The sequence below is a fragment of the Notechis scutatus genome, chromosome 2, assembly GCF_049901735.1.
Source record: "Notechis scutatus isolate UNSWTSFEM ecotype Mainland chromosome 2, rNotScu1.2, whole genome shotgun sequence".
Lineage (NCBI taxonomy): Eukaryota > Metazoa > Chordata > Lepidosauria > Squamata > Elapidae > Notechis > Notechis scutatus.
The window spans coordinates 21,750,565-21,769,036 of NC_142010.1; the positions used below are offsets into that span (position 1 = coordinate 21,750,565).

Below are 18,472 nucleotides of genomic sequence, written 5' to 3' on the forward strand. Positions count from 1 at the left end.
CATATAATGCATTTTCATATACTTGTAACAGAACTTGCAACAAAGAATGAGCTTCGTTTCCAAAGTATGATTAGCAAGTGTCCATTCTATTCTTTCTTTCTTTTTTTTTTTGCAAAGCAACTGTAAATAAAATGGCTTTTCCAGGGGGAAAAAACAAAATATCCAGATGAGTTGTGATGTGTACTCAGTCTTAGATGGGCTTCCATTCTAAAGCTTTATGTCCTACACACACATTCTTATGGCCTTATTTATTATTTTGGAATAAGGAAAGGTATGCAAATCCTCCTTAAATAAGTGTTTTACTTTTTTTTTAGTTTACAGTTGTTTACAGCTTTTTCCACCGCTCCGACTCCACCTCTTCTTTATTTACTGTGAAGCTTTTTGTATCTAAAATCTATTCAAATACATAAAAGCTGTCCTGGAATTGGGTCATAGGGGGATTTTGAAACAGACTAGGGGCTCTGAATTGGAAATATCAACTGATTCCATTAGGGGAAAAGGTGTTACGCTTTTTTTTCATTATCTGGCTGAAAATTTGGGCTCTTTTCTGTGTTGCCCAACCGAGATAGGTTTAATAACAACACTTCTCTCTCTCTCTTATCCAGCCAACTTTCCTACGACCGCCTCGTTATCAGCATTCCCAACTGAGGGCGGAAGCGGGGCAAAAAAAGTACCCGCGAACAGCTACCGAGGCAGTTCTCGTTTAAACGTCGCGAGAATCTTTCGCCGAGTTACTGGGCAACTGGGGAGAGCGAAAGTGGGGTGGACGGCCGGCGCAAGGATTACGTAATCGCTACGCGCCGGCTGGAGGGCAGGTTCAAGATGGCGGCGGGTCCACTCCGAGGTTTTGTCCGGTGTGTGTGGCGGCTGGAAGCCGGCCGGTTGTCGGCACCTCCACAACGAGGCTTCCGGTCGTCTGGGCCTGCTGCTGTTCAGGTACGGGAGGTCGAGCGAATTGTTAAGGAAAGATTAAAACACCTTTAAAACCTGCGGAAGCAAAGGTCAGTTTCTCCGCAAATTAAGGGAGACCCGAAAAGATGCTTGTCTGGATGGAGGCGATCTAATTGGGCTTTACTTGGTTGACCTAAAGGGAGAGCAGATGCGAATGGGAGCATTTGCTGAGTTTAATTTTTCAGACAAGGTTAGTTTAGCATCCTATATTTCTCCAGTTTAAATCTGGCACCTAATAACACCTATTTTGTTGGGTTGGAATATTGGAAACGTCCTGGGAGAAGTGAGATAATAACTCCTGAGTAATTTGTTAAAAAATGTTCACCCCAAATCAGATGAATTGGACACTGCCACTAAAAAGGTTAACATGAATCTTAACCCTCCATCTTAGAAATAATATAATTAATAGAATATAACGTTAAGGAATGGGTATTGGCACCCAAATTGCTAATATAGGTAGTTCTTGGTTAACAAGCACTTAGTGACTGCCCCTGTAGCTGTTTGTGGGCATTGATTGCACATACTTGCAATTGTGGCTGTTGCTTGTTGTTTGGCTTGAGTTAGGACATAGCAGCACTCCATCTCAGAAGTAGAAAGGAGTAACTTTATTTTCACTTTGAATGTACATTAATCGGCATGCATTAAAATAAAATTTTGTTGCATACAGTTCTCAAAGGGTCACCTCCAATATACATTACATAACCATCACAAAATACATGAATACGAAATTATACATATACCCACATATATGACACATTCCATTTCATTGAACATTTGCAATTTTTGTGGCTGGCTTTCTATAAGCAATGAGGGAGCTGGCAGGAAGTTGCAAATAGTGGCCATGTGACATAGGATTCACTTAACAACAGCAATTGGGACTGAAATTTCCACTGCTAAGTGGTGTGGTCCTGTGATGTACTATGTTGCTTAATGACAGAACAGAATAGAATAGAATAGAATAGAATAGAATACTTTATTGGCCAAGTGTAATTGGACACACAAGGAATTTGTCTTGGTGTAAATACTCTCAGTATACATAAAGAAAAGGTACATTCATTAAGAATCAAGAATCATAATGTACAACACTTAATAGGGTACAATCAACAATCAAATCATACTAGGAAACAGTCAATATAAATCATAAGGATACAAACAACAAAATTACAGTCCTACAATCACAAGTGGGAGGAGATGGGTGATAAGGAGTGATGAGAAGATTAACAGTAAAGTAGTATACACTTTGTAAATAGTTGAACAGTGTTGAGGGAATTATTTGTTTAGCAGAGTGATAGCTTTCGGGGGGAAATCTGTTCTTGTGTCTAGTTGTTCTGGTGTGCAATGCTCTATAGCGTAGTTTTGAGGGAAGGAGTTGAAACAGTTTATGTCCAGGATGTGAGGGGTCAGTAAATATTTTCACAGCCCTCTTTTTAACTCGTGCAGTATACAGGTCCTCAGTTGAAGGCAGGTGGGTAGTAATTCTTTTTTCTGCACTCCTAATTATCCTCTGAAGTCTGTGTCTGTCCTGTTGGGCTGCAGAACCAAACCAGACAGTTATAGAAGTGCAGATGATAGACTCAATAATTCCTCTGTAGAACTGTATCAGCAGTTCCCTGGACAGTTTGAGCTTTCTGAGTTGACGGAGAAAGAACATTCTTTGTTGTGCTTTTTTGATGATGTTTTTGATGTTAGGTGTCCATTTTAGGTCATGTGATATAGTAGAACGGTTTTGAGTGTGTTCAGTTCCAGATTGTTCTGGTTATACCACGAGGCAAGTTGTATAACCTGTCTGTATGCAGATTCATCGTTGTCTCAAACGAGACCAATCACTGTTGTGTCATCAGCAAACTTCAGTATTTTAACAGATGGATCGTTTGAGATGCAGTCATTGGTATATAGGGAGAAGAAAAATGGAGATAGCACACAGCCTTGGGGGGCCCCTGTGCTGATTGTACAGGTATCGGATGTGATTCCGCCTAGCTTCACCTGCTGCTTCCTGTCTGTTAAGAAACTTATGATCCACTTACAAGTGTGTTCAGGTACCGCTAGTTGGTTTAATTTACTTAGAGGAGTGTCTGGAATGATGGTATTGAATGCTGAACTGAAGTCTACAAAGAGGACCCTTGCGTAGTTATTTGGAGATTCAAGGTGTTGTAGGATGTAGTGCAGAGCCATATTAACAGCATCATCTGTCAATCTATTTGCTCAGTATGCAAATTGCATGGGATCTAACTGGATCCGTGATGGTTTTCAGGTGGGACAGCACAAGCCTTTCAAAGATTTTCATAACTACAGATATTAGAGCAACTGGTCTGTAGTCATTCAGTTCCTTGATGGAAGGCTTCTTTGGCACTGTGATGATGATAGAACATTTGAAGCAGGAAGGAACATAGCATATCTCTAGTGATCTATTGAAGATTCAGGTGAAGATGGGGGCCAATTGGTCAGCACAGACTTTTAAGCAAGAAGGAGTTATCTTGTCTGGCCCTGGTGCTTTTCCTGGCTTCTGTCTGTGTAATAGATCTTGCACTTCTTTTTCTGTGATCACCAGAGGTTGTGAACCCAATGGATTGGGGCCAGTTGTAGGAGGCTTGGCCGTTATTGGTGTGTTTGAGATGTGGGTTGTGGAGATAGGTTGCTGTAGTTCCTTTTCAAACCTGCAATAAAACACATTCAGGTCATCTGCTAGTTGTTGATTTCCTTCTGCCTGGGAAGGAGGTTTGCTGAAGCCAGTGATATTTTTAAGAGTTTTCCACAAGTTTGCTGGTTCATTTGTTGAGAATTGATTCTTTAACTTTTCAGAGTAGCTTCTTTTTGCTGCTCTGATCTCTCTTGTTAATATGTTTCTGGCCTGGTTGTATAGCAATCTGTCACCTTTTCTGTAGGCTTTCTCTTTGGAATGACGTAACTGCTTAAGTTTAGCTGTGAACCAAAGTTTATTGTTACTATATATTTGCAGGTTCCTTGTTGGTACACATAAGTCTTTGCAGAAGCTAACGTATGATGTTACAGTAACTGTGAGCTTATCTAGGTCTGCAGAGGCATCTTCAAAAACATTCCAATCAGTACAATCAAGGCAGGCCTGGAGTTTCAGCTTTGCCTCATCCTACCAAATCTTCACTGATTTAATTGTTGGTTTAATGGTTTTAAGTCTTTGTCTGTAGGCAGGTATATGCAGTGGTCAGAGTGTCCCACAACTGCTCGTGGTAAAGACCTATAAGCCTCTTTTACTGTTGTGTAGCAGTGGTCTACTCTAAAGTATTTTTGCCTCTGGTGGGACAATTTACATGCTGGAAATATTTTGGGAGCTCTTTCCTTAAATTTGCTTGATTGAAATCTCCTAAAATGATGGGAAGGGAACCTGGGTGTTTGGCTTCATCCTCCAAATTCCAATCCCAGTTGCCATTATTAACCAAGGACTACCTGTACGACCAATCTAACCATTTAGTTTAAAAAGATTATATGGTAATTAAAATAACAGTTTTAAGCAAGTATACCAAACAGGAATTGAAAAAAGTTGTTTATTGTATGTACCCCAGTTATGTTTGGGTGTGTGTGAAAGCATATGTACTTTTGTATGCAGACAATCATGTTAATGGTCAAGAACCTGAATAATTTGCAGCAAAGTTTAGATTGTGTGATACTACAAGGAAAGCGGACATGGCAGTTAATATGGAAAAGAGGTATGTAGTTGTGCTTGACTGGAAAAAATGAAGTAAATGATTATAAGTGAATAGAAGTAAAAGCAATTTATGCATCTTGTTAGAATATTCATTGACGGAAAAAGGTTGGTGACATTGCAAAATGTGCAAATACAGATAGAGATGCTACAATAATTCACAAAAGTTTATGGGAGCTATTTCAGTTTTAGCAGGCCAGAGATGTGACCATGAACTTCCTAGTCTCTAAACATTTATCAATGCCTTCAGAAAGGAGCTAGTTATGTGGCTAGTTCCTCTAGGTCAGGGGTGTCCAACCTTGGCAACTTTAAGACTTGTGGACTTCAACTCCCAGAATTCCTCAGCCAGCAAAGCTGGCTGAGGAATTCTGGGAGTTGAAGTCCACAAGTCTTAAAGTTGCCAAGGTTGGACACCCCTGCTCTAGGTGAAGGAGTTACAGCCATCAAAATAAAGGAAGTAATGGTATTACTTGTCTGAGATTTTGATCAGCTGGTATTCCGTTAGAAATATTTTCTATACTAATAAAGGAAAATATTTGCAGTTGGGGTTAACATGAGGGGTCTTTGGTGTTCTCTGACCTTGCTTGTTTTCTTGCAAACATTTCATTACCCAAACTAGGTAACAACAGTGCTAGTAAGGAGTGCCATTTATATTCTAGTGGCTTACCTTTCAGTGTTGGTGGGAGCCATCTTAGAGACTCTTTGGTTGGATTGTTTGCTGTTGGCTTTGGCAGTTTGATTGGGGTATTGTATGCTGGATTGATGATCTGATATTAACCTTGAATTTAATCTGTGCTGATCTGGGTGCTGATTGCTGGTGGAGATATGCTTGGGTCTTTTTGTTCCTTTTTGGGTAGGATAATAGTCTCTTTTCATTTTCTATAGATGTTGTTACTGTCTAAGTGTCTAGTGATGGCTGAATTGTTAGAGTGCCAGGCTTCTAGAAATTCCCTAGCATTTTTGGACTTGGCTTGGTTTAGGATAGCCACAGTTTCCCAATTGAAACTATGGTTAAATTTGTCTATATGTTGTGTAATTAAAGAATTTTCATCATGTCTTCTGACTGCTTCTGCCTGTTTGTCCTACGTAGTGGTTATTACACTTCTTACCTTGTATGTTGTAGATGACTCCTGTTTTTTCTTCTGGGGTTGTTGGGTCTTTTTATCTGCTTGGGATGTTTTGAAGGACTTTAGTTTGTTAAAGAAACTGCCAAAGAAGTCAACAGCAAACAGCCCAATTAAATAATCTCTTAGACCATCCCTACCAACACTGACAGACAAGCCAGTAGAAAATAAACTGACAGCAAGCTGCACTCCTTACTAGCACTAATGATGTTACATAGTTTGGGTAATAAAATGTCTGCAAGAAAACAAGCTCAGAGAGCACCAAAGACCCCTCATATTTTCTGCAACATGGTAGTTTAGTGAGGGGTGGCTATCCAATTGTAAATGTGCTAGGAAGGAACCTATTACCGTATTTATATCCATTCAATCTATCTTTAAACCTAGAAGTTACATGGAAATAGCCTAGGTAAGGAATGCTAGCATAATGATCCTTCTGGATTTTTCAGATTTTTGACACCACTGATTATTTGTGGAGCAGCTGAGCAGTTGTAAATTAAAGGCATGGTATTACTGGTGTCTTATTTATAGGACCACCACTAAACATTAACATGGGAGAAATACTAGTTTAACCGCAGTACAATGTGTATTCTGAGGTTGTGATTAAAAAAATAAACACAATTTTTAAACTTTGCATACCACATAGTTTTAGTGCTTATAGAAGTGGAAATTTTTGCACACTGAGACCCAGCTGCTGGCTTGCCATTTTGCTGTTATGGTAACAATTGTAAAAGGTGCGTTGTAAAAATTGTGTAGGTTAGAAGTGAATTGTATTGCAAAGTTTTTACATTTTTTTACAAAGGTTCCTTGAGGCCTAAACAAATATTTAAGGGTTTCTCCTGGGTAAAAAGCTTGAGGAACGTTCTAGAGCAGGGGTGTCAAACTGGTGGCCCGCGGGCAGGATGCGTCACACGCAGGCCACGCCCACCCCAGCTCTACGAAGGGAAAAATGTTGTGAAACATCATGTGACGGCACTGTGATGCCACGAGTTTGACTCCCGTGTTCTACAGTGTGTTTTGAGTGGTCTTAACTATTCAGAGAATAGATGCTATTAATGCCCAGGAGAAAATTATTAATGATCATGCTGTCTCAAAATGTGATTTGCTTAGTCTTAATTTAGCACGTTTTTTGAATCCGGATTGTGATTTGTAAACCATTATTTTTACCTAAGTTTAATGTATAAATCCAAAGAGCTGCGATTTATTGAATCAGTAATAGCAATCAGGATTTAACATGAAAATGCACAAAAGAATGTTAACATACATTAAAAATACAGATAGCCCTTGCTTTAAGATTATGACCGACCTCTTCAAAGCTACTTATAACCCAGTTCCAGAGTTCCGATTGCTACACACATCGCTCCCCCTGTGTACATGTGATCACATTTTGGGTGCTTGGCAACTGGCTTGCCTATACAACCATTTGCAGTATTCTGTGATCATGTGACTGGTTTTCTGCGATTTTTGCCAGTTTCTGGCATTTGCTTCCAGTTTCTGGCAAAAACACCCATTTAGTAAAATGAGTTTGCTTAACAACTGCAATTTTATGGTAGTAAAATCGGGCAATCATGTGGTGACCTGCTTAATGACCAACATAACTTACAAGGACTAATTGTAGTACAGAATAATTCAGAAAGTTCTACAATAATCACATAATCTTTTCCCCTGTACAGAACTGAGACAGATACCCTTTACCTGTTCAGTACATTCTTCTCCAGGGCGGAGTTCTTTCTAATCCTTTGGTAGGATACCAATAGCAATAGCACTTAGACTTATATACCGCTTCACAGTACTTTACAATCCTCTCTAAGTGGTTTTACAGAATCAGCCTATTGCCCCCAACAATCTGGGTCTTCATTTTACCAACTTCGGAAGGATGGAAGGCTGAGTCAACCTTGAGCCTGGTGAGATTCGATCTGCCAAATTGCACGCAGCCAGCAGTCAGCAGAAGTAGCCTGCAGTACTGCACTCTTAACCGTTGCGCCACCATGGCTCTTTCATGTCAGATTGGTGTAAAACACTTACTCTCAACTATTGAAATTTTAATCCAAATTCCAGTTAAAATATTGCAGTTCTCCCTCCTCTCTTGGGACAGTAACTACTAGAAGCAACGGTTTCTGGATTTTGACTTAGATATCTTATCATCACAGGTCACTGTCCGTGATGCTTTAAACCAGGCCTTAGATGAGGAAATAGAGAGGGATGAGAAAGTTTTCTTGCTCGGAGAGGAAGTCGCGCAGTATGATGGTGCATACAAGGTAAGATACCTATCAAGGCATTCTAATTATTAGTATAATTATTTAAAAGGATATTATTTGCAGCAATTTGACCTCCTTTTCCAAATCTACAGATTAGCAGAGGACTTTGGAAGAAATATGGAGATAAAAGGATAATAGATACTCCTATATCAGAGGTAGGAATTCAGAAAATATTTTTAATCTTTTTATTTTAGTCCTTGGCTTTAAACAAATTGGCTTGCAAGTTAGTTCATTGATATCTGTAAATCTTATTTCATAAAGTGATAGTTTACGTGTTTGTGAATTCCTTAATTTGCTTGTTTTCCTTTCCTAGATGGGATTTACTGGAATTGCTGTTGGTGCTGCCATGGTATGTATCTCCCATATGTTATGAAGGAAAGTATTTTCAGTAGCTTTAAAGGACACCTTAGTTTTTGTTTACATACCCACCAGATTCATTAAAAGAAACAAGATTTCTAAAGAAACTGTTCTTTAAAAAAGAATAAGCACGACACTTCTGTATTTGAAGGGCTGGCAGTTCCAATTAGATATAGGAAATGAATAGAGGAGTATATGGAAGAAGGGTTAAGCCAGAATAAAGTGTGTGAATTTGTATCTTAATATTAATCCAGTTGGTTTGTTTTACCAGGCCGGCTTGCGACCCGTTTGTGAATTCATGACCTTCAATTTCTCCATGCAAGCTATTGATCAGATTGTAAACTCAGCTGCTAAAACCTACTATATGTCTTCTGGGTTGGTATCCGTCCCTATTGTCTTCAGGGGTCCCAATGGTGCCTCAGCAGGAGTAGGAGCCCAGCATTCACAGTGTTTTGCAGCCTGGTATGGGCATTGCCCTGGATTGAAAGTAGTTAGTCCCTGGAGTGCCGAGGATGCAAGAGGTCTCCTTAAAGCATCAATCAGGGATGATAACCCAGGTAAACAAATCCCCAAAACTGCTATGTAATATGAATACCCTGCCTTCTTATATTTTATCTGCATCAAACCTTTTCTGTACTTTCTTATGAAACCTAAAATACAGGTGAAACTTGAAAAATTAGAATATCGTGCAAAAGTTCATTTATTTCAGTAATGCAACTTAAAAGGTGAAACTAATATATGAGATAGACTCATTACATGAAAAGCAAGATAGTTCAAGCCGTGATGTGTCATAATTGCGATGATTATGGCTTACAGCTCATGAAAACCCCAAATCCACAATCTCAGAAAATTAGAATATTACATGTAATCAATAAAACAAGGATTGTACATAGAACAATATTGGACCTCTGAAAAGTATAAGCCTGCATATGTACTCAGTACTTGGTTTGGGCCCCTTTTGCAACAATTACTGCCTCAGTACGTTGTGGCATGGAAGCTATCAGCCTGTGGCACTGCTGAGGTGTTATGGAAGACCAGGATGCTTCAGTAGCAGCCTTCAGCTCTTCAGCATTGTTCAGTGTCATGTCTCTCATCTTTCTCTTGGCAATGCCCTATAGGTTCTCCATGGGGTTCAGGTCAGGTGTGTTTGCTGGCCAATCAAGCACAGTAATCCCACGGTCATTGAACCAGGTTTTGGTGCTTTTGGCAGTGTGGGCAGGTGCCAAGTCCTGCTGGAAAATGAAGTCAGCATCCCCATAAAGCTTGTCTGTGGAAGGAAGCATGAAGTGCTCCAAAATCTGGTAGACGTCTGTGTTGACCCTGGACTTAATGAAGCACAGTGGACCAACACCAGCAGATGACATGGCTCCCCAAATCAACACAGACTGTGGAAACTTCACACTGTACTTCAAGCACCTTGCAGTGTGTGCCTTTCCATTCTTCCTCCAGATTCTGGGTCCTTGGTTTCCAAATGAGATGCAAAAGTTGCTCTCATCAAAAAAGAGGACTTTGGACCACTGAGCAACAGACTAGTTCTGTTTTTCTTTAGCCCAGGTAAGACGCTTCTGATGCTGTTTGTTGTTCAGGAGCAGCTTGACAAGAGGAATACGACATTTGAAGCCCATGTCCAGGATCTGTCTGTGTATGGTGGCTCTTGATGCACTGACTCCAGCCTCAGTCCACTCCTTGTGAAAGTCCCCAACACTTTTGAATGGCCTTTTCCTGACAATCCTCTCCAGGCTGCGGTCATCCCTGCTACTTGTGCACCTTTTTCTTCCACACTTTTCCCTTCCACATAACTTTCTATTGATGTGCTTTGATACAGCACTTTGGGAACATCCAACTTCTTTTGCAATTACCTTTTGAGGCTTTCCCTCCTTATGGAGGGTGTCAATGATGGTTTTCTGCACAACTGTCAGGTCAGCAGTCTTTCCCATGATTGTGATTCCTACTGAACCAGACTGAGAGACCATTTAAAGGCTCAGGAACCCTTTGCAGGTGTTATGGCTTAATTAGCTGATTAGAGTGGGACACTTTGAGCCTAGAATATTGAACCTTTTCACAATATTCTAATTTTCTGAGATTGTGGATTTGCGGTTTTCATGAGCTGTAAGCCATAATCATCGCAATTATACCATATCACGGCTTGAACTATCTTGCTTTGCATGTAATGAGTCTATCTCATATATTAGTTTCACCTTTTAAGTTGCATTACTGAAATAAATGAACTTTTGCACAATATTCTAATTTTTCGAGTTTCACCTGTACAGTCCTTGTTTAGCAACCACAATTGGGACCAGAAACTTGACTAAGGGAAACCACAATTGTGCTGTCAATCTTCAGCTGTCCTTTGCTTTACAGACCTGCGTGGATTGGTTGCAAAGTTATTTTTTCATCATTCAGCAAGTCATTCTCTACAAAAGGACTGTCTGTATGAATTGCTGGATTTTTATTAGAAAGCTTCCACCTGTGTATTAGAAATCTCAACATCTTATAATCATTTTCCAGATTCAGGAAGTTTGTCTTGGGCTATCATATGCTTTTGTGAAAGTTTTCAAATCCAGGTGGTTTATAATTGTGTGGACCTAAGCTACTGTACTGCCCAATAAGTGCATTTTTTTCTTATGATACAATTAGAATTTTGAAGATTGGAGGATGGTTGGAAGAGACCTGATGGTTTTCAAAGGCAAACTTTTATGGGTAGAGGGATGAAATATCCGGAAAATCCCCACAAAATACCGTATTTGCCGGCGTATAAGACGACTTTTTGCCCTGAAAAACATGCCTCCAAGTGGGGGTCGCCTTATACGCCGGGAGGACTCGACTCCCACTTCGAGCTTGAGTTGCAGCCGGGAGGAGGCTGGGGGAGCTGTGTGTGTGTGTGTGTGTGTGTGTGGCGGTGTCACTCGCCACGCGCTGCGCAACCTTTCCCCCTCTTCCTTCCTTAGCGGTGTGGGGAGGAGAGGATTCAAGATCCTCACGTGCGGCGTACTTTTCTTTTTCTTTTTTTCTTTTGCACGCAGGTTTTGCATGCGGGCGGCTGTAGGTTAAGGATGGGGAGCCCCGGTGGGTTATCAGGTTTTACGGTGCTTCCAACATGTGCGAACGGTGGGAGAGCGGAGAAGAGAGCCAGCGAGCGCCCGCTGTGTGAAATCCTGCCGTCAAAGCAACACTGGGGAGGCAGGGTATAAATTTACCAGGTTAATGTAGCAATGGTGATTAATGCCCAGAACATTGTTTGCGGGTATTGGGGTGTTTGTGTGTGTGTGGTGGTGGTGAGGAGAGGTTGTCCTTTGAATGCGGAAATGTAGGTGTGACCTTGTGTAGGAAAATAAAGAGATCCTTTTAGCGTGTTTGGCTTCTTTGCCTCCCCTCGCTCGCTTTGACGTGGAGATAATGGCCTTCGGGCGGGAGGGGAAGAAAACGGTAGCTGGATCATTTCAAATTTCACTTACTCTCCTGCCTCACTTCAATATGTCTGAGCGACTCCAGATACTGGAAGACTTTTTGAATGAAAGTGTTACCTCCATTTTTTTTTTTTTAAAGAGGGCCACTTGGGGAAAAAAAAAGATTCTAAGGAATTCCTTGTTTCTTGATTAAAGAGAAGGCATTGAATATACTGTTCCTTGGCAGCCTTTTCAGTGTCCGGGTTTTGGGTGTGTGTGTGTGTGTGAGAGAGAGAGAGAGAGAGAGATCAGCTGTATTGAGAAGAGAACGTTTCCTGTGTTCTCATTTTATTTACAACATATTTTACGCTTAATGGTAAGCAATGAAAAATATTTTTAAAACTCATTTCTAAACTCCATAGCTATTTGCATATTCTTGGTTCAAAATTGGATTAGCTCATTTCAAAATTGTCCAAAGCAGAAAAGTGCGTCAAAAAAAAAAAAGTGCAAAAGTGGAAGGTGTGTGGAAGAGGGGTAGTCTTATACGGGAGTATATAACAAACTCTATATTTTGAGTGGAAATGTTGGGGGTCGTCTTATACGCCCAGTCGTCTTATACGCCGGCAAATACGGTATACCCTTATCAAAGGAACCATTTCAGGAAAGTTGCTATTAACCCTTTGATTTTGGATTTAAGCGAACATTGTCTGAAAGTTTCAGGAGTATTCTGTTCTCCTGAAGGATTAATAACCTGTAAAATCTTTTGCATATGCGATGCATAATTAATTCATTATTTGCATAGATTTAGTTGAAAAACTAGCAATGTTTACTTGGCTATTTTAAAATTAAAACTAAAAATCTAATTTGAATTAAATAACCAAGTTCCACTTGTGATATGTAAGGAGGTGTTTCATGGTAGAGAGGCACAGATCAATTATTTTAGGCTTGAAATATTTAACATGGGAGCTTCTAATACACTCTGATTCCCATTTGACTATTTCTGATATTCGATATTAAAAACATCCTAAGAATCTTGCTTTGCATGAATGCACACAAGCTGCAGAATTTTGACTTTTGGAACTAACATGAACTCTTGGCACTTGGGTTTCATCAGATATTTCTTTGTATTTTAGGTTTCACTCCAAGGTATCAAGCTTGTAAGGTGCAGGCTCTATTGTGTTTTAAGAATATTTCATTGTAAAAGTACTCTGTGATGAGCACAAGAATTTGACTGTGATTAAAGTAGCACTCCTTTTTTATTCCTCATAGTTGTCATGTTGGAAAATGAGTTAATGTACGGCGTGTCCTTTGAGTTGTCTGAGGAAGTACTTTCAAAAGATTTTATCGTTCCTATTGGAAAGGCCAAGATAGAAAAGCAAGGTAAGCAAGCATACTATTTGCATTTAGCCTTCCCAACTTCTCTGGGTGCTCTAGAGCAAGGGTGTCAAACTCAAGGCCCGTGGGGCGGATCCGGCCCATGGGATGCTTAGGTCTGGCACACAGGCCCACCCTGGAATCAGCAAAGAACCGGCCCACAGTGCCTCTGCCAGCAAAAACGGAACTTGGGGAGGCTACGTGAAGCCCATCCGTGCTCTGTTTTTGCTGGCAGAGAACTGCAGGAGACTGTCATGGCCGAAAATGGAGTCTCGATGAGTGACATCACGCTGGCCACTCCCCCCCCCGGGTCAAACACTACCCTGATGTGTCCCTCAATCGGGTTCCCCCTGCTCTGTAGAGTGTTTAAACAATTTGCTTTATTCTGCAAGTATTATTTTTTTTAAAGAGAGATTCTGAAGTAGTTTTTAAAATCAGCCGGGTTTTCTTTTTCTTTCTTTTTTTTAAAGTAGCTTCCTTTCATCATCAAACTTATTGAATTTATATACGGCCTGGCTCCCAAAGCAAAAAGAAAATAGACGGTAGAATTACTAAAGTCAGATAGAAACAGAGAAAAAGAAAAGGGGGGCTTTAAAGGCCTGGGCGAAGAATAGAACAAACTGAATTTGCAAGCTTCCAGAATTCATCCTACCCCTAATGGTCACCCATTATTTCAAGTCTTAAAAGATAACATTATTCCTCGTGTAGAAGTATGTTTACAAACTCATTGAGAATGGAAACAATCCAAAACCTTGGGCATTCATTGATTTTAATTTTTGAGAGGTAGCTTTTGAGGGTGCATGATTAATCCTACGTTGGCTAGCCTTGTCCAATGTATACACTCCTATATTGTTAAGTATGCTTCCCATTGATCCATCATCTGCTTTTTTTTACTTTGGCGATAGAAGTATACATAAACATTCATTGATCTTTTTCAAATTGATTTTTCCCTTTTCATTTCTAGATGGTTCTAAAATATTCACACATATAGAAATTCTTCTAATTTGCTGAGTTAGGAGAATTTCAACTCCTATGTTTGACAGTTCCTGTAGTCCTCAGATTACAACCGTTCATTCAGCAACCATTCAGCGTTACAGTGGTGAAGGGGATTTATGACTAATCCTCAAAATGTTACAGCATCCCTGCAGTCATGTGATCACCATTTGCAATCTTTACTGCCAGCTTCTCATAAGCAAAGTCAATGGGGAAACCAGCAAGTTGCATGTTGCTCTTGCTGCTTTTTTTAAAACCTAGCTACATGCTGTATAGCATCCACCCAAAGTGCCTGGCCACCTGCCCGTAGCTTACAACCACCAGCCCACTTGCCATTCCCGCGGCTTCCTAATTCAATTTTCTCATTTATTTTATTTCACTTATTTTATTCACAAACATTTCACTAAATTACACTATTTTATCCCTCATTTTAATCATACGTTGTTTCCAATTTTCTATTTCTATTACTAATCTAACAATACAATCTTATGTACCTTTACAGAATCCTTTTTTCAGTTAGATTTTCACCCATTATCTCTAAATAGGTCCTATTTCTCTATATCTTGCTCCGGTCCTTTGTAACTTCCTTTCCTTTCTTTCTTCCCTGTCTTCTTCTCTCCCCCCTTTTTACCCCCTTGTCTCTCTACCTCTATTTCTCTCTTCTGTATTCCCCTTTTCTGTTGCTTTCCAGTATTATACTTATTTTTCGAATTATTTTTCTTTTCTTTGGTTGTTTTTTTAAGTCTTAAATTCTCCATTCTCTTTCCCCCCTTTCCTTTTTCTTCCCCACATAGAATTACTTGTTCATTAAAGATGGCTTCTTCTTTGTCCCAGTCTTGTTTTGCAGTCGTTTCTTCTTGTTTCTCATAGTTCCAAATCTCCATTTCTAAGAATTGAAAAACGAAGCCAAAAGAACCCTGCCCTTCTTGTGCATCTTCTTTGAATTGAAAATGGAACTTAAAAAGTACATTCAGAAGTGGTGCCATTGTATAATTTTTTAAACAACCACCCGATTGATTTTAGTCATTCAAATATAATAACCAAAAATTCAAAGATCACCAAGTAATCCAAATGCACGCAAGCTGTTTCTTTTTGCTCTTTTTTTCACTTTCTCTTCCTGGGGTTACTATTTAGTTGCAAAGTTTCAGTTAAAATGTATCTTTTAGAAGTCTTGTTGAAGTTTTATTTTAGATTCTTTTTAATTCCAGGCAGTCTCTTCCCTCTTCCAGATCCTGCCCTTATTCTTTTTCTCTCCCTTCCTGCTTATGAAAAAGAAAGTTTTTAATGTCCAGAAATCTTTATTATCCCTTTGGCATTTTGTTTTATTTTCAGCTTAATTGCCTATTGATGCCAAAGCGGATTTTTCCGATTTCTTATTTAAGTCTCTTAGTTGTCAGTATAGGGAAGGAGAGAAATAAAAAAAAAGCCAAACCTTTCCCTTTTCACTTTCCTTCGCTGCTTCCGACTCTTCTTTGGGAGCGATGTTATTTTTTGTAAGTTTAAATTCCAGGGTACCTTGGTTGTTGCTTTTACAATTTAACCCGGTCAGCCAAAACTTTCACTTCTTATCTTCCTCCTGCACGTTCTTTTCCAGTCGAGTTCTTTGTGGTGGCCATTTCTGACCACCGCTGCAACCGCCTTCGGGAAAGGGAGTAATGGCCAGCTGAGGAGGAGAGATGCGTCTCTCCTCAACCCTGCTGGCGGTCTCCCCCCTCTTCACCACCTCTACGGGGTGGCTTAGCCCTGAAACCAGCTGGCTCGGGGCGCTCCAGCGGCGAGCCGACAGAAACCGCGCACGATCACGGATTTCTGTCTGTCGCCGAAGCCCTTCAAACCGGAAGCCAAAAACATTATACATTTTTGAGATAAGTTCAACTTCAAGGTTTTAAAAGTTGACGTGATGGTGACTATTGGATAATCCTTCTTTAAAAAATTTGAATTTAGAACAGATCTCTGCCCACGTTACAACTCTCAGTCACCAATTTTGTGTTTCAGGAACCCATATAACCTTAGCGGCTCACTCAAGATCTGTTGGCCACTGTCTCGAAGCAGCTGCTGTCCTTGCCAAAGATGGAGTGGAATGTGAGGTACAAATGATTTTGTTGGGATACAATTCATGAAAAATATAACTTCAAAACTTGTTTCCTACTTTTCAAATGTGTTAAAGAGTTCTGCTGGTTCCTACTTCCCCAAGCAACAGCAGCAGCCTTATCAAACCAGCTTTGATGAAAATCTCCCATCATTCACATATTTGCAGGTAACATATTAACAACTAGTCAAGGTAGATACTTAGAAGGAGAACAGTTATCTACCATGGCTAAATAATTTCCAAGATTTCCCAAAGTAAAAAAAAAAAAAGGTACACAAGTGTGGTGCACAAGTGTGGAACTGTGCCATTCTGTGAATTTTCTCTATTTACTGAGAAAAAGTTATGAGCTTAATTTATTTTCCAGACTATAATGGAACTGACAACTGGTCAATTTCTTAAATCTTTCTCATAGGTTATAAACCTTCGTAGTATTCGGCCGTTGGATATTGAAACTATTGAAACTAGCATCATGAAGACCAATAATTTTGTAACGGTAGAAGGTGGCTGGCCCCAGTTTGGGGTGGGAGCTGAAATCTGTGCCAGAATTATGGAAGGTATTTGAAGAGTCATGCTTATGATGGTTGTTCTTAACATCAGGACGTTGGTGCTCTCTTCTTTGAAGCTTCCAATGAAAGTTCAGTTGCCCTCATCTTTCATTAGAGTGAGTTTCTCTTTAGACTGCAAAGGCCATCCAATCTGCAAAGAGCCAGTTAGGTCAAGTGGTTAAGCACCAGGCTAGAACCCCGGAGACTTGAGTTCTAGACTGGCCTTAGGTTGAAAGTTGGCTGGGTGACTTTAGGCCAATGACCTGGAGACTTGTGAGTTCTAGTCCCATTTAGGTATGAAAACCGGCTGGGTGCCTTTGGACCAATCACTCACTCTCAGCCCCTCACACCTCATAGGGTGGTTGTTGTGGGGAAAATTGGAGGAAGGAGTATTAGATATGTTTGCTGCCTTATTTATAAAAATAATAATAAAGGGATAAAATAAAATCTGAATGGATAATAGAACTTTCAAACTTACAAACCCCTATTTGACATATCTTCAACCTAAATAAATGACTTTAGTTCCCCCCCCCCATTAACTCTGTTCTAGTGGCCACAGTACCTCTTTCTATCCTCTTGTTTTCTGAGGTAAATGATAGTTTAAATTTGAGGGTGCAGATTCTTGGTTCTATAAACTTTCACAAGCAGTTTCTTAGACATACCAGGCAACTGGCTGAAAATATCCAGCTTAAACTTGAAGGATGAATTTCAACCCATTCTTCTGATTTCAGGTCCTGCTTTCAATCATCTGGATGCACCCGTGGTTCGTGTCACAGGTGCCGATGTGCCAATGCCTTATGCAAAGATCTTGGAGGAAAACTGCATACCCCAAGTAAAGGACATAATAGTTGCTGTGAAAAAGACGCTCAATGTCTAGATCTTGTGTGAAAATTCTGTTCGGGAATTTATCTTTAAAAAAATATTATTTATGGAGCATACTGCAAGCCACTGTATCCAGAGTGGCACCTTATATTGCACGTGGATTGGGATAAGGCATTACAAAAGGAATAATAGAAACCATGTTTGTTACAGACCATGTTATCTCTGTGTGTCTCTCTCAAGAAGCCAATGCAAAGGGAGATGAATTAAGGAACTTTCATTATATGGTAAAATGTCTTGTTATTGCCTACAACAGGGGTCTTCAAACTTGACAGCTTTAAGATTTATGGACTTCAACTCCCAGAATTCCTCCAGTCTTGTTAGCTCAGGAATTCTGGCAGTTGAAGTCCACAAGTCTTAAACTTGCCAAGTTTGAAGACTCTTGGCCTACAAGGTCAGGTTTGTTCTGATGAGCAGCCTATTATATTGAGAATTAGCTTGTGCTTATTTTGTAACTTATATAGCTTGTAATAAAGATAATAACTAAATTATGTGTTGTATTTCTTCCTTTCTCCCTTTTTATCACAGAGAGCACAATCATTCCCCCTGCTATTCTTTCTTGCAGACCAGCTAGGAGAGGGGAGGGGGAAGAAGAGGGGATGGTTTTGCATGTGAGCACAACTCTATATGTGCAAACAACATTCACGTGCGCCTGCTGTTCACGCAATTGTTGCATGCATGCATGAATGAATGTAAGCTCACCCACTGCTCACATAAGTGGGGATGCATGTGTGTGCTCACCTGTTTCAATGACCTGATTCCAAACACCTCATGGCCACTTGTGGGCCACGGCCCAGAGGTTGGGGACCTCTGCTGTAAGCTACTGATGTTGAACCTTTGGGG

The 18,472-nt window shown here is 40.1% G+C and overlaps 1 protein-coding gene across 1 annotated transcript; it reads left to right on the plus strand.

Annotated features, from left to right (window-relative positions):
- Positions 1–721: 721 nt before the first annotated feature.
- PDHB (pyruvate dehydrogenase E1 subunit beta) lies at positions 722–18,119 on the plus strand. Its single transcript, XM_087953700.1, has 9 exons — positions 722–936; positions 7,899–8,006; positions 8,099–8,161; positions 8,320–8,355; positions 8,635–8,920; positions 13,019–13,129; positions 16,112–16,203; positions 16,618–16,759; positions 17,482–18,119. Exons 1-9 carry the CDS (start codon positions 823–825, stop codon positions 17,625–17,627), a joined length of 1,098 nt encoding a protein of 365 aa, XP_087809826.1. The 5' UTR covers positions 722–822; the 3' UTR covers positions 17,628–18,119.
- Positions 18,120–18,472: the final 353 nt, after the last annotated feature.

Bases quoted from the DNA above. Each gene is read 5' to 3' on its own strand.
- PDHB (XM_087953700.1), top strand. From the start codon at position 823: ATGGCGGCGGGTCCACTCCGAGGTTTTGTCCGGTGTGTGTGGCGGCTG. The intron at 8,007-8,098 runs GTAAGATACCTA...CCAAATCTACAG, and splicing joins AGTATGATGGTGCATACAAG to ATTAGCAGAGGACTTTGGAA. The intron at 13,130-16,111 runs GTAAGCAAGCAT...TTTGTGTTTCAG, and splicing joins GGCCAAGATAGAAAAGCAAG to GAACCCATATAACCTTAGCG.